This window comes from Peromyscus maniculatus, chromosome 9 (genome assembly GCF_049852395.1).
Source record: "Peromyscus maniculatus bairdii isolate BWxNUB_F1_BW_parent chromosome 9, HU_Pman_BW_mat_3.1, whole genome shotgun sequence".
Taxonomy (NCBI): Eukaryota; Metazoa; Chordata; class Mammalia; order Rodentia; family Cricetidae; genus Peromyscus; species Peromyscus maniculatus.
The window spans coordinates 117,827,000-117,844,038 of NC_134860.1; the positions used below are offsets into that span (position 1 = coordinate 117,827,000).

The 17,039-nt window shown below is 40.9% G+C and overlaps 1 protein-coding gene across 8 annotated transcripts in view; it reads left to right on the forward strand.

Moving 5' to 3' along the window:
• The window catches only part of Mbnl2 (muscleblind like splicing regulator 2), a 159,511-nt gene extending 147,739 nt beyond the window's left edge, over positions 1-11,772 (forward strand). For all 8 annotated transcript variants that reach the window (XM_015997476.3, XM_015997475.3, XM_015997478.3 and 5 more), the window contains one exon: positions 9,005-11,772. In XM_015997476.3, the coding sequence (XP_015852962.1) occupies positions 9,005-9,019 (15 nt within the window). In that variant the 3' untranslated portion in view covers positions 9,020-11,772. The remainder of the gene's footprint in view (positions 1-9,004) is intronic.
• The last annotated feature ends 5,267 nt before the right edge of the window (positions 11,773-17,039 follow it).

Consider the following 17,039-nt stretch of genomic DNA (forward strand, 5'->3'; position numbering starts at 1 on the left):
GTGCTTGTCATGTGAGTGTGAAGACCTTTGTTTGAATCTGCAACGTTCATAAATAAAGATGAGCATAGGGATGTGCATCCATAGTCCCAGCACTGGGGCACCAGAGGTTCCGGGGCTCCTGGCCAGCCCATCTAGCCAAATTGGTCAACTCTGGATCCAGTGAGAGATCCTGTCCCCCCAACAAGGTGATGAGCAGTTGAGGAAAACACCCTGCCTATATTGACCTCAAGCCTCCACACTCACAGAAACACACGCACACGTACACGCACACCACACGTGCACATGAACAGAACCTGAGACTAGTTCCTGGGTGGCTATGAACCCCTCCACACCACCCTCCGCTGCTTCCGTTATGCTGTGGCTCGCCCTGCCTGCTGCTTTTCTTCCTGGCTCTCACTTGAACCTTCCAGTCTGGGGTTCGGTTTTAGTTTTTGCCTTCATTCACAGCTGCAGAGCAAATATGATCTCACAGCTCTTCTTTTATGAATAAACACACAGCACCCTTCAATATGTTTTTAATAACACCACGGGGCCAATACCAGAGAAAGAAAAGAACGGGCAGGGGGACCCACCCTATTTACCTTCCTCCTTATTTGTATGCAAAAGTCAGTCGTCCTTGGGGGACACATATTAGAATTTCATGTGCTGTTCAATTACAACCGAATATAAATGTTGGTGGAAGGTAATCTGAAGACAGCCCTCCCACCTCAGAGTGAAAACAGTGGAAATGATCCTTAGGATTCACCCACAGGTGGAAGAGGAAAACCAGGGCTACAGTGGGGAAGAGAAGCCTTGCTGTTAAGAGTTGCGCGAGGAAAACCCCATAAGTCTTGATTTTTCCCCATGGGTAGGCTGGCGCTGCACCCCAACATTGGAGGTCAGACAGGAGATGCACCTGAGGAGAGTTCCCTTCCCTGTTAGAAGGATTCACAGTGGCAGGAAAGGCCACCTTCTGCAAACACAGGGCACACCTGAGCCATCTGTAAGGGGAGGTGACTTTTGTCTGGTTTGTGTACATTAGCAATTTCTTTGCAAGCATATGCGAGCCCCTTACTTCCCTACATTATATATTATGTTTCAACCACATAAATAGTTATGGACACAATTTTTAAAGCCATCTAGTGATTTCATTTGTATGGCATTTGGTAAAATGAGGAGTTATTTGTAATGAATTCTATGTGGTGTGGAAATATACTTTCTAACTGAAACAGTCACTCTGGGGCAGCCTTGAGCATTTCAGAGCACATGAGTAAGGACCAGTCCTGCCTCAGTGTGAAAACACTCCAGATCTGAGCTTCAGAGTCACAAGCAGTCAGGACACACGGAGTCTAGATGCTTGCACACACAACTTGTGTTAATATGAGTTGTAGATGTTATCCTGATAACTTGTCAGTGCGGGCCTTGGTTAATAATCTTTAATGAGGGTGTGTTACCACCTTTCATATAGAGAGAGCCCAGTTACTAATGTTTTACATGACATGTATATTATCATATATATATTAGAACATATACCCAACATCTTCCATTTATTAATGGAAGCATAAGCAGAACAACAGTTGGAACAAAACTGCTCTTGGAGAACTACCGAGTATTAGAGGCATGTCATCCAGCCTGTTTTCTTTTCTCGGAATGAAACTGTCAATTTGACCATTTGCACCCAGGACCCCGGGTTATACCTCTTCTGCACAAATAAAATCTACATTTGAAAGTAAGCTAAATGTGGTGGCATGATGCCTTTCCTCAGAACAACAGTCCCCTAAAGTAACAAGTAAGACTTCTTTTCAGAGGCTGGGGTATAAAGGAATTGGTAGAATGATTGCTAGCATGCTCAAAGCCCTGGGTTTGGCTTGCAGCATCTCAGAAAACAAGCCCTGTCAGCACACGCCTATAATGCCAGCAGTAATGGGGTTAGAGGCAGGATAATCAAAGTTCAAAGTCATTCTTGACTACCTAGCAAGTTTGAGGCCAACCTTGGACTAAATGAGACCCTGTCTCAAGAACAATCTTAAGACAGCTTTTCAAAGTATCCTTGCATGTACCACTAATTACTTCTGAACTTTTGATACAATTAATTTATAAATAGTCGTGAGATGGGCTGAAGAATGTATTTACTTGAAAGTGTACGTGTATTGACATTAAAATTGTAGCTTTAGTTAGTGATTTCAATCTCATTTCACCAAGAGGCAGAAGACATTTGTGTTTGGCTTCAGTCATTCATACTATGATTAAATACCAAATTGCACTGATCCAAAACTATGCAGATGTCTGTGTGCTGCAATCAGAATACTCCGTGGGTTTTTCCTCGCTGATAACGTCAAGAAACTGACAGTAATGGCGGCCACATAGAAGAGGTGTGGAGCTATAGAGCAAAGGAGGGGAGAAGTTAAACGGTGGAAAGTCTGAGCAGGGCATAAAGTCAATGGAGTAGTAAAAAGAACATTGAGGGGAGAGAGCTTGGGGCACACGTCATCAACAGAGCTCATTTAGCATGTGCAAGTCCTGGATCCAATCCCAGCACAGAAAGTAAGTAAAGAAATAGTTATCAGGATGCTGGGCAACAGGCGAGTCTCTTTAAAAAAGATAGTTTTGTTTCAGAAAATAGGGAAACACCCTTCTGCAGCTGCGGAGCCCTGTGGCCATGGGTACAGTCTTCCATGGTTGCAGAGCTCTGTGACTGTGAAAAAGCCCGTCTAGAGTAGTTGCCTCATTGAGACATTTCCTTCAGGTGGAAGTGTTGTTTGCCAGCCATGTTTTCCCTGGTATCCCGGCCCCAGCCTAGAGAACTGTTCCTCTTATCCTTGTATGACAAGAAGTGAAAGGGTGCAGGGGAGGGGGCAATCTGTTTTTCCAGGATATTTCACAGACCCTGAAAGGCTACAGAGATGTCTTCTGTGGCCTAAGGGTCCCTGCTCACGCCTGCACTGCCTGCTGCCCCAATTCACCTGATGGTCTTCTGCCATGTGTCACTGTCCTCAGTTACTTCCTATGTGTTCATCCAGACACTCAGCCAGAGACTGATGACTCATGTCTACCCAGCCCCCATCCTGGACACCAGAGACATAAAGGGGAGTTAGACATCCATCCTGAGGAATTTGCTGAGGACTTGGTTAATGTATCCTCCACAGCTTGAAGTTCGTGATACAAAGATCCCCTGAGGTTCTTTGGTAGTTCAGGAAGGCCACACAAATATTTTATAAGGTATATTTTATTTACCTCCCTAGAGTCAGCATTATAAAGACAGCATTTGATGGCTAGTCATGAGGGAAATTTAAGGAAAACATTCCTTCCTCTTCTTTCATTGTTTAGTGGTTTGGATGCATGGGTGTATTCACTGAAATGTCATCCACATCAATTAAGCAAAGCTATTCTTAATGAGTCTAGTATTTGAACTTCCATCTCTGAAGATAAGATATCTGAATCTTATAGCAATGAGTGTTTTCTGTAGGGAGGGTAAAGGTTTCTAGAAGCCATGTAGAAACTTGCCCTTTTGAGAATATATATTCAGCTCCCAAAGATCATCCACAAGTATAAACTCAGAGGCATTAATACGTGGTCTCTGAAACACTAGAGCAGTCCCATGATGCTTTGCCTTCTTTCTTTTTCACTCCCCTGCTAACTCAGGATGGGCTGAGTCAAGTGTTGAGTTCATGGCACTGATGAGTTCAAATTCAGTGTTTCCTTTTCTGCACAAACTATTTTGCTTTTGACCATTTCACACTCCAGCCAGATCTCTTGCAGGTGATGGATGGTTCAGCCTAAATCCATCATCATTAAGAAAGAGACAAGACAATGTGAATATTTCATAGCTAGTGACTGAGTCTGGGACAGGATGATTGTATTTTCTTTTTAGGTAGCGGGTGTCTGCTGGTCTAGTGCCCTGCTTCTGGGGGTGAACACTAATGTCTGGACGTTGCAGGGTTAGCTCCCGATAGCTGTTCTCTCCCAGCCCACCAACTCCGCCACTGTCTGCCCTGAGGATGCTACAACTAGTGCTCAACTCTGGAAGCAGCAGTCTTGACTTGGTTGGGTATCTCCTCCACAGAGTGGGTCTGATGCATACATCCATCAACCGCCTGTTGCTGAACCCAGCCCACAGAAAGATCTGATCCACAGTCGGTCGTTCTCCGTCATGTGGGTCAGCACGCTGTATGCTGCCTACTGACTGACCCTGATAGGCTTGTGTTTCCTTAGATGGAACCCAACCCAGACCACATCTTTGTAACTTTTGCTGTCGTTCATGTCACACATGTCACGAAGGATACAAGAACTAGTCAGTGGTCGCACACGTCTGACAGAAGGACCTAGTTGATGCTCTCAGGAGCCATTCATGCTTTTTCTTCAAAAAAAAAAAAAAAGTCAGACCACTTATGGACTGTGTTCACCCTGAGGAGACTCATCAGACTGCTGAATACAGCAACTTAAGGGATGTAGTTTAATTAATTCATATGATTTCCTTTCCTTATTAATAAGTAGATTGCAACCATCTGACATTTTTGCATCACACATATTGTTACAGCCAGAGGAACCCCAAATGATCTGTGAAGGCACGCCTGATTGGAGGTCAGGTGTGTCTGTCTTTTCTAAATTGAACCATACATTTTGGGGGTGTCAGCTGTCTTCACTTTTGTGTTGTTCCCCTTTTAGTGGGAAAGGGATTTGAAAACGATCTTTTCAGTTCAGAGTTTTGACTTACCATACATGACAGACCATAATCATACTTGAGAATTTTGCCCCCTCTAGTCACAGTTGTGTTACAGTAAATACTACTTCCTTAAGGGAATCACTCACCAGGAAGACACACAGGAATGGGACTCGTTCAATACATTTGAGTTTTTTCCTGCCGCGGCTTGCCAGTGTTTCACAGAAGCGGAAGCAGTGGCTCTTTGGTGGGGTGGGGTGGCAGAAGTTTCTTGCATTGACTGGGAAGAGGCTGGGGTGGGGTGTAGGTGATCACTGAGGGCCAGCACCAGCTCCTTCAGACAGCACACACTGTCCTCTGTTTCATGCACCTGGCTGGTTCCTCCAGACTTGCCTTATGGCCTCCCCTTTCTCAGATTCACAAGCTCAAAGGGGTTCTTCTGAGCATCCTTCTCAGTTAGCATGTTATGAGGTACAAAAAAGCCTTTGGATTCACAGCTTCCCTTCATTCCTGGCATGGGTCTGAGACAGGCCACCATTTTCTTGCCCTGAAGAGAATTCTCATTCCAGGAGCAAAGTGAACAAATATCTGGTTTGCGAGACAGTTAATATTGCACAGACTTCCATATCTGCAAAATATGGCTGCAGCACACACTAGGCTCATGTCTGATAGATGTTCTCAGAGCCTACTGAAAACCAAGAGTGTAGACACTAACACTCAGGCAGAAACAGAGAAGGCCCTTTAGGAGAACTGATAGATAGCTCTCCTTTTAACTTGTATGCAGACTTTTGTGGACCTAATGAAATTTTTCAATTACCTCCCCTGAGAATGTCTGGGGTACAGTGTCCTGAAATAGACACCTTGGGTAGCAACCTCAGCTTGGACTAAAGGCAGGAAAGAAATTACTGGCATGTAGCCTGTTGTGCTTAAATTTGATGGGCTGTTTTAAAAGTTTTTCAATGTGTGTGCAGGGATGTGTGTGTGTGTGTGTGTGTGTGTGTGTGTGTGTGTGTGTGTGTGTGTGTGTTCATGTAAGAATTCCCACAAAGGCTGAAGACAGAGGCCTCAAGTCCCCTGCATATGGAGGTACAGGCAGGTTGTAAGCCTCCTGATGTGGGTGCTGGGAACTGAACTGGGGTCCTCTGAAGAGCTGGAAGCACTCTTAACCACTAAGCCATCGCTCTAGCCCTGATGCTGTAATTAACCATTTTTAAATGTGCAAACTCAAAACTAGGGTTTGTCCAAATCAGATTTGTAGTGTATGTACCAGGTCACCTATAGCACCTAGAAGCCTAGTCTTTTAAGAATATGGCTTGTGGCCGTCCTTAATGTCCAGGCACTTCTGAAGCCTTCAGTCCTGGGTATGAAAACCGTCATGAAGAATGGTGGAGAGAGAGGTGGAGAGCTGAAGAGGTGTAGGAGGAGATACATAGATAGTGTAGAAGAAAATCTCTGGGGCAAGCCTCTAGAAAGAGGTACAAAATGTACCTATTCGCCTTTGAATTGTAGCCTTGTGGCATCAATTAAGAATAAAATCCGACTAAAGGAAAGAAGGTAAAAACTAGAGAGAAGTTCCTGACACCCTCTTCACTTCCTCAGCACCCCAGACACCACAGACGCAGGCATTATGTGTTTCCTAACATGAAAAACAGTCATCAGAGGGACAGCTTTGAAGTGAGTGGCATTGGTTCGCTGCTGCTCATCACCTTAATGTTCTATTTCCAAGGGTCACTTTTTTCCAAGGGACACTTCACCCTAGAGCAGTGGTCTCAACCTTCCTAATGCTGTGGCCCTTTAATGCAGTTCCTCATGTTGTGGTGACCCCAACCATAAAATTATTTCATCGCTACTGCATAACTGTAATTTTGCTACTGTTATGAATTGTAATATAAATACCTGATGTTCAGGACATCTGACATACAACCCAGGTGGAGGTTGCCACCCACAGGTTGACCACTGTCCTAAAGTGTACTTCATTCAGACAGTCCCAACAAGTTAGAGTTCTCAGAAAAGAAAATTAATAATAAATGATACTTTCATGAAAAAAAAATGTTGCCACCTATAAATGGAACTTCTAAGGAGAAAAACTGACTGCTTTCCTGACCCCTAAGGTCAAGTTTTGGAACCTCTTGAAGTCCACAGCTGCTATTGAGTATAACTCATCCTCTTTATCTACACATACATTCCACAGATAGACAAAGGCACAGCCCTAAACAGCCAATTTTCTGGTCTAGATTCAAGGTAGCAGTCATGACTTCAAGTTCAACAACACCAGAAGCCACTTTTGGCTTTTGAGTAGCCTGGAGCAGAGGGGAAAGGCAGGCTGGGTGAGTCTAGGCAACTTTTAGTTACAACTTTGAAACCGAGTTCCAGTCCAGCTACTCAGTTTTCTCTTTGTCACACACAAGTTCAAAATTGTTGTAAGTTTCTACAATGCAAATCTACCCATTCTCATTTTACGGGGCTTTCTGTAGGGTGCCTGTCTTTCCAGGTGTTTGCAAATTTCATTCTGTCTGGCTTTTTAATTTCAGCCAATAAGCAGGATCGTGCATTTTCAAAACATACATTATTATATGTTTGTCTCAGGAACTAGAAGATTCCCCTAAATCTTTCAGGATCTCTTGCTACAGCAATGACAAATAGGGGGAAAACAGGACATGATTTGATGTCTCAGGAAATGGTCCTGTTGTACAGATAGCATGGAAGCTCGGGGAGGGATGAAATAGAAGAAATTCCTATTTCATAATTAACTATCTAAATCTTTAAAAACCTTACAATCTGTTTGGAGAATCTAAATATTACCTAACTGTAATGGTGCCATTCGAAGACAATACAATAAATGCATTCACATACTAGATCCTGGGATAGTATCTACATATAAAAATTATATGTTATTCTTATTCACATCTACCAATATATGAAACAAGGAATGCTATTAGTTTGGTTCCCAGCACCCAGGTTGGGCGGTTCCGAACCTCCAACACCCTCTTCTGGGCACCCACCCACATGTAGCGTCCTCACTCACAGACACATGTGCATCCATATAACTAAATATAAGTAAATAAATCTTAAATGAATGACCTTGGTGTCTGAAATTTTGAACTTTCATTTCACGTAAATATTTTCTATAAATCAGCCCATTTTCATCAGTTCTATATACATCTGTGTGCCTCAATAAAGGATGAACATGTTTATCACTTAGACATACGAAAAATACTACCTATGAACTATTGAAGTGTTCAAAGAAAAATATCCATATGCATAAACTCTGACATAATAGGATAATAAATTACGTTTATAGACATGGCCCTTTTACTAGGAATTGAAGCCTGGTGTGTAGCAATATCAGCTGATATTTGCCATAGTGGCTTTGTCAGTTATTTCTTGGAGATTTTTGGCTATTTAACAAATAAGCTTTTGTTCATTAGTTATGCAGAGTTAAATGAAAACATTGCACAAAGAACAAATAGTTTTGATAAAATTTTTCATTTAAGCTTGATATTTCATGGCGTAGACGGACCACACAGGCTGAACTCCCTCACCTTTACAAGAGGATAGAGTTAGAAAGGGACATGATTGGACTGGGGTTAGCTCAGTGGCAGAGCGTTTGCCTAGCATGTGCAAGGCCCAGGATTCAAAATCTAGTAATGCAAAAGCAGGGATGGGGACCTTGGAGATTAATCCCGAGGACCACAGCTTGAATTTGATAGTAAGCTATTAAAGCCTTGTTTGAGCTTTATCTATGCTTTTGGGTTACTTAAGAATATCTTAACTGCTTAATTAGATTGTTATCTGTTTTCTCTTTACTCTGACATTTAAGCATATTCTGCATTTGAAACTGGTTGCTGTTATATCTTGGAAACAAGATTATGTTTGATAAGGCTATATCTTTGAATTATAAGTTAATAATTAAACTACCTGATTGATTAAGTCTTAGATATTTAGATAGTCAGGTTCATAAACAACTTCCAGAGAATAAGTTCTTTGCTTAGGCTTTCTTATTTGCTAGAGCAAATATCAATTTGATAGTCATGTGAACATATAGCAAAGAAATATGAAGCAAATGATTTAGGAGACTGAGTTCCAAACAGACTGCCTGCCCACATACATGCTGTCATGGTGCCACAGAGAACACGTACGTGTGTGTTTGAGTCACCGTTCCTTACCACAGCTACACAGAAGAAATTGCTAAGTGTGAAATCATCAGCATGAAGGGTGGAGATTTTTCAAAGTTAATGGTTGTATCAGAATTATGAGAAATTGAAGATCATTCTACTTTCAAATGTCTTTTTGCAAAGAGTAAGACTTAAGCTCATTATTTTCCCTGCAGAAAGTCTAAATTGCGCTTGTCTTTTTCTTCAACAGATAATTCTGAAATAATCAACAGAAATGGAATGGAATGCCAAGAATCTGCATTGAGAATAACTAAACATTGTTACTGTACATATTACCCTGTTTCCTCCTCGATAGAATTGCCACAAACTGCATGCTAAATTTAGTTCTTCTGGACAGACCACAACCCTAAGACTAGTTCTGCTATGTCATATATGAGTATTAAATATGGTATGCTTAGTATATTCCAGCCTAAGATAGTTAACTACCTGAGACCAGCTGCAATGTTCAAAGGCATAAAGGATGAGGTTTTCTTTTACAGGGTTCTAAGCATAGTTTCTGTCCTAGGAATATTGTCTTATCTCCGTAACTATAGCTGATGCAGAAAGTCCAGCCAATATACTCATTTCGATTCAGAATATTTCAAATTTAGCAATAAACAGATAGCATTAGTTTAAGTACTTATTCCAAGGGCAGGTTCGAATCTAACTCCAATCACCACCATTTCATTTCCTGACTGGATCAAAGGGTATGATTCACTTCTTGACGAGATGAACACTGCAGCAAAGATGAGAAGTGAAGTAAAACGGATACCTGCCTCGCAGGTCTAAAATTTGAATGGCAGTTCAAGCACAATTGCTGGGGACACATCAGAGTGTGGGTTTCAGTTGCCTGGAGATGCCGCACTGAATCATGGGATTCTAGAATAACATTGCATATATTGAAAAAAAAAAAAAACTTTGCACGGTATGAGCTTCATACCCCACCCAACAAAGTCTTGAAGGTATTATTTTACAAGTATATTTTTAAAGTTGTTTTATAAGAGAGACTTTGTAGAAGTGCCTAGATTTTGCCAGACTTCATCCAGCTTGACAAGAATGAAAGGCTCATGCCAATTAGTTGAATCTAAGGGATTGGTCTTTCAAACTCGCCCTCCGGTTGCCTGTTACCGAATAGCTCTTCTAAACTAAAGCCTAGTCCAACAGGGAAGCTGTAGGTGGGGAGGTCTGTATAATATTCCAGTTTAAGTTCGTCTGAGTTTAGTCACTACAGCTGCAAATGTGACTTTAATCTAAATTACTATGTAAACAAAAAGAGGTAGATAGTTTCACTTTTTAAAGTATCCATTACTGTTTTTGCATTTCAAAAGTTGGGTTAAAGGGTTGTAACTAACTACAGCATGGAAAAATAGTTCTTTTAATTCTTTCACCTTAAAGCATATTTTATGTCTCAAAAGTATAAAAAACTTTAATACAAGTACATACATATTATATATACACATACATATATATACTATATATGGATGAAACATATTTTAATGTTGTTTACTTTTTTAAATACTTGGTTGATCTTCAAGGTAATAGCGATACAATTAAATTTTGTTCAGAAAGTTTGTTTTAAAGTTTATTTTAAGCACTATCGTACCAAATATTTCATATTTCACATTTTATATGTTGCACATAGCCTACACAGTACCTACATAGTTTTTAAATTATTGTTTAAGAAATGAAACAGCTGTTATAAATGGATATTATGTGTAATTGTTTTAAACATCCATTTTCTTTGTGGACATTTTAGTGATTGAAGTATTTTGACTTTTGAGATTGAATGTAAAATATTTTAAATTTTGGTATCATCACCTGTTCTGAAAACTAGAGGCATCAACCATATCAATTTTTTTTGATTGAGAAAAAAATCTGCATTTAATTCATGTTGGTCAAAGTCTAATTACTATCTATTTATCTTACATCATAGATCTGATAATTGTATCAAAAGAAAAATCACATTCTGAGTATAATCTTGCGTAGTGCTTGTATCGTGTTTGTTTTAATTTGTGGAAAGATATTGTATCTAACTTGTATCACTTCGATAGTTTTCATCTTTATGTATTATTGATATTTGTAATTTTCTCAGTTATAACAATGTAGTTATGCTACAACTTGCCTAAAACACTCATACTTATTTTTTTCTTTGCTTATTCATTTAAACTCATGGAGAAGATAGTAGACATTACTAAAAGGTAAATTATGGGAATCACTGAAATATTTTTGTAGACTAATTGTTGTAACTGTCTTTCTTTCCTTTCATTTCATGATTTTTATTTTAAAAATTATTAGCACATAGCTATTTTCAGCCCTTTATTAATGGAGCATCAAAAACATCACCTGTATCCCCCAGCAAATATAGATGACTGTATTTTTTACTATGATATCCATTTTCCAGAATTGTGATTATAATATGCAGAGAGTCAAATATGCCATTTACAATAAGGAGGAGGCAAGGCAAATGCATAGATGTACAAATATATGTACAACAGATTTTGCTTTTTATTTATTTATAATGTAATTTTATAGAATAATTCTGGGATTTGAGAGGATCTAAAACTATTTTTCTGTATAAATATTATTTGCCAAAAGTTTGTTTATATTCAGAAGTCTGACTATGATGAATAAATCTTAAATGCTTTGTTTAATTACAAAAACAAAATCACCAATATCCAAGACAGGAAGATGTCAGTTCAACAGCTACAGCAGTTAGGAAACTAACTCCACTTGTACGGGACTCCATTTCACTCTTGATTTTCAGGGTGTAACAGCACTTCACAGACATGTTCTTTCAGCCACATACCACTGGTCACATTTCTACTAAATCTTTCCGTAACACTTCTTACAGAATTCCCTCATTCGTTATCTTACAGTGTAAACAGGAGTCTAATTTGTATCAATTCTATGTTTTGGTTGTAATATTCAGTTCACTCACCCAATGTACAACCAATGAAATAAAAGAAGCATTTAAAAGGATTGTGTGGGCTTCCTTCTTGTTTAGACAGTTAATTAGTTGGACAGAAATGTTTTTACTTTGGTGCAGACATCACCTAATGATATGAAAGAACCAACAGTACTTTCAGATGGGAGATGGGCAACGCTTTGGTTTTATTTATTTATTTGGTTTTATATATTTCCTTTCACACTTTTGTTTGAGGGGGAACATGTCACTGTGCACGTGGAAGTCAAAGGACAGGTGGAGAGAGCTGAGTCTCTCCTACGATACGGGACCTAAGGACTGAACCCACGTTGTCAGGCTTGGCAGCAAGCACATGCATCCACTGAGCCAGCTTTCTAGCCCCGGGCTTTGGCTTTTCACAGCAAGAAAAATAATTTAATATGATCACTTAGGAAATACATTCAGCATCATTTAAAATTAGCAATAATACATCCCACCATCCAATGTTGTTGGAAATACAGGCCCACATTGGAACACCAAAATGTTGTTGGTTATTTTTTGTTCTTACTCTTTTGGGGGGGGCGCCACCCAACTCCCAAATAAATCACACACAGAGGCTTATTCTTAATTATAAATAACCACTCTTAGCTTGGCTTATTCCTTACCAGATTTCCTTAACTTTAAATTATCCATCTACCTTTGGCCTCTGGGCTTTTTCCTTTTATTTCTGTATATCTTACTTTCATTCTTACTCTGTAGCTGGCTGGGTGGCTGGCTCCTAGCGTCCTCCTCTTCCTGTTCTCTTGCTCTTTCTTCTTCTCCTCCCAGATTTCTCCTCTATATATTCTCTCTGCCTGCCAGCCCCACCTATCCTTTCTCCTGTCTTGCTATTACCCAGTTATTTATTAAACCATCAGGTGTTTTACACAGGCACAGTAATACAGCCTCACAGTGTTAAACAAATGCAGCATAAAAGACTGCAACATCATTAAACAAGTGTTCCACAGCATAAACAAGTGTAACACATCTTAAAATAATTCCACAACATTATACAGTCCTTTTAATAATGGAGAGACATGATTCTAATAATGAAGAGACATGAACATAGGTAAGCAAAGGGGGGCAAGGGGAAAGAACATGTTTCATTAAAAGAAAAGAAAGTGACCATTAGCCTGTGATACAGGCTTCTAGAGGGAACTTAAGTGAGCAGTGTGATTTGTAGCTGATGCGGAGGACAGAAAGGTTAAGTGCTGTATGCAAAGGGCCTGACCACATAGACAAAAAACAGAACATACCCTGGGTTGGAAGGGAATCTGTGACTCCTTGTATCCACAAACCACAGTCTAGTATCTCAAGGGCTGGAGAGATGGCTCAGTGCTGATGAATATTGGCTGCTCTTCCAGAAGACTAGGGTTCAATCCCAGCACCCACATGGGGGTGGGGTGTCACAACTGTCTGTAAATTCAGTTTCAGGGGATCTGACACTCTCTTCTGGCCATCACAGGCATTGCATACATATGGTGCACAGAGATACATGTAGGCAGATCACCCATTTGTATAAATAAACAATAAAGCTTAAAAAAAAAACTTGATCTCAAACCTGAGAGGATATGAAAGCAGCCTACTTTATCTCTTTAGTATGAAAGTATTGAGATATAAGATGTCAAGTGTCTTACGTAATGCTCTGTCAAAAGAAAAATATTATTTCCATTCTGAACTAATATAAAAAGGATATTTCAGACCAGAAATTATTCTTTGTCCTTAACCAAAGTTCGGTGGGTGTTATTTGGTTGGTTGGTTGGTTGGTTGGTTGGTTGGTTGGTTTTTGTTTTGGGTTTTTTTTTTTTTTCAACACTATGGAATTAGGAGCAGCCAGGCAAAGTGAAATGTTCTTCAACATTCTGATGCTTCTAAAGCATCAGAAATATTCAACACACTGACTCCCTAGAGGATAATTTCCCCCACTTAAAGCATCTGAGTGTGTGAGGAATTGAGCAGCTATGACTGTCCGGTGCTTCCCTGTCCACAGAAATGACTGAGTCATTGTGAGTAAACGTGATTCACAAAGAATGAATTGATGATGACCTCGCTCTGTTCCTTGGTGGAGAAGGTGAGGGGGCTCCAGACCCCGTGGTAGACAGTCTGTGTAGATTTCCATCAAGTCCATGCTGTGTCAGGGAAGAGAATTGCTAATAACTGACAAGTGATTCCGGCTGCTGCAAACATTCCTGATGCAGAGCACAGCAAACACATGCCATTCTGTACAGTGTGATTCGAGGGCAACAGTGCCTTTCAGTGTCTACCCCTCCACCCAGGTATGGAGATCCACAGCTCCGCCCAGCACCTTTGCCCGGCACATCCCACATGCCTGGCCAGACAGCACACAACTTCAATTTCTTCTGTCTCAGTTCCTTCAAAAGCTGATTGCCTGCCACCTCGAGGTGTCTTCCCAGCACATGGCATGCAACTTTCGCATGTGTTATTTGACTTAATAAGGTCATTTCCGATACCCCCCCACACACACACACACACATTGAGCTGTTTTGTGAAATGGGGTAGAGGCAGTGACTGCCTTGGTTCACATGCATTTTACACAATCTCAAGCTTTACAAAGGATTCCTTACACTCACAATGTAGATGAGAAATAAAAACTCATGAAAATTAGGCAACCCTTTCATGGATTGGAACTTCAAGCCTTGGCTCATTCTGACTCCACAGCCATGTTGCAGTGAACTTACTTTGTGGCATTCTCCAAGCTAAACTTTCTTTATAGTTCTGAGCACAATATGCATGTAGGCTTAAAGTGAAGTGTAAACTTAAGAAAAAAATTTTACTTCAAATAAATAGCTTTTCTTCCCTATCACAAGAATACAATGTAATAAGAAATACTTTGTAGTTACAAACTACAAAGTGCTATTAGACATTTAGGACAGTGTTTAATTCTTTATTAGGACCAGAAGTACCCTCTCTCCAGGGTATCCCAGTTTTGTTTAGATTTGTCAAGTTCCATATGGTTCTGCTAAAATAAAACAGAATGAAAGCCATTGGAATTTGCCAAGTAATGATGCTCCATGAAGTCACAGAGCAGTCAGACCCATAGATATAGTCGCTGAGAAGATGCAATTTGAATGTCTGGGGAAAATAGCCAGAGAGAATGAATTTCTGCATAAAGGTCACACATGGAAGGCATCCCACTAAAATCCAACTGTGTCCAGAGAGGCTGAGAAGTCGGCAGCAGCTCTTATCCGCCTTTGTCTCCTACTCTACTGTGGGTCTTCCCAGGCCTCTGGTTTATGTAAGCAAAAGAGATCCACATTGGTTCTTGTATGCACATTGAAACAGTAGAAATGAGGTCAGTCTTTTTCTTTTGCTAGAAACTCTTCTGTTCACAGGAAAGCTCTCATGAGCACACAAGCCAAGTGCAGTGGTTGCCAGGGACCCCTTCCCTGGCCTCGACTGAGTCTTCAAGTCAAGTCCGTGCATTGAAATATGAAATACATGGACTTACAGAGGGAGAAAATGCATCCAAAGCAGCTTAAAGAACACTAGCCCCCAGAGCTCCAGACGTGTCTGGATAAATTGATTAGGTTTATGCAGATGTACCAAGCAAAGCACAGAATAAATGCATACCCAGGACTCTCGCATATTTATATGGAGTATGATCCAAATATTAATCATCTGTAATGACAAATTCTTTTCTTGATCTAAAGAAAGGAAAGATCAGCGTCTGCACGTCACAATAGTTTAGTGGCTAAGAGCTGATTTTCTGCCCAAGTTTAACTCTCATGCCTACATTTGAACAACTTCTAAGCATCAATTTTCTTTATCCATAATCTGAGCCTCACAATAGAGTCTATTCCACTGAGACATAATGAGATTTAAGGAAGAGGATATGTAACAGCCCCGTGGAGCAGGCTATGACACACAATTGCTTGCTGGCCATCAGTTACTCCCCCTAAAATAGCATTCAACTGAGTGCTTGGGTCTCACCAGAATTATTTATCCCCTTGTTCTATCCATTTATTGACAAGGAAGGGGTATCTCTTCTGTTTACTCAATTAATGTCAAAAGCCTATGACTAAATTATAGGAAATTTATAATGACAATAATGAGCCTCATTCTTTTTGTGGAAGCCTCCAATTACATCATCTACAAATATTCAGTAAGCCCAGAGTAAGAACATCTTAGCAGTTCAGGGGACAGGAACACAAGCAAGGTCCAACCCCCTGCCCACCAGAGGCTCTCTGTTAGCTCCTCATGGGGCTCTGGGAAGAATCCTTCTGGACAGTCCAGTTTCTAGTGGGGGCTGCCCATCCTTGGCATCCTTGGCTTGTAGCCATGCTACTCCAGCCTCCACCTATGGTGTCACATGGTGTCCTTGTATGTCTCTTCAGATTGCCTCATAAGGACACCAGTCATGCTGAATGAAGGACCACACTGATGACCTTGGATTAACTTGGTAACATCTGCAAGACTGTTTTCAAGTATAGACATATTCACAGGAGTTAAGAATGCAAGATGCACTTTAGAAGAACACATTTGGACCCTTATCAAGTAAATGGGGAAGTTGGTTCCAAGGCAGAATGCTCCCCAAAGGCTCTTGCGTTTGAATACTGAGTTTCCCAGCTAGGAGTGTGCCTTGAGGTGAGGACCAGATGAAGGAAGTGGGTGACAGGCTCCATTCCCCATACAACTTCTGTTTCTTGACGGCAGATACACTGTGACCAGCTGCCTCACACTTCTGCCACCACACCTTCTCCCACTGTGCCCCTTAAACTGTAAGCAGAAATAAACAACCCTGCAAGCTCTCAGGTACCTGATCGCAGTATTAAGGAAGGTAAACAATGTAATAACAGCAGAAGGAGCTCCTCCCCTGGGCTGCCTTGACAAGATACAACAGAGAAGTTTCCAATTACAGAAATGCATTTCTAACAGCTCTGAAGGTGCCTGTGGGACTATGTTCATTTCTAGGCTCCGGCTAGAATCCTTCTTGGACTCTTTGAGCTTCTGATGGCCACCCCCAATTCTCACCATCCCCCGCTTCTGGAACCACCACTCCAGTCTCTGCTGCGGCTGTCACCTGGCCTTCTCTTCCTGTCACCACCAGCTGCGCATCATCGTATAGACACTGGTCATGTCTATAAAGGCCCACCCTGAGGACCTCACAGTAACTTGGTAAAACACACAGACTTTTGTTTCACAGTTGTGTAGCTTGGTCTATTTGTGAAACTCCTAGCAGTGGGATCAGGTGTAGTAGATAGTTGTTCTGTCTATGACCTTGAAGCACCACCCTAAAGATGCAGCAGGGAACTGCCCTCCCTACCTATGACCTTGAAGTACCTAC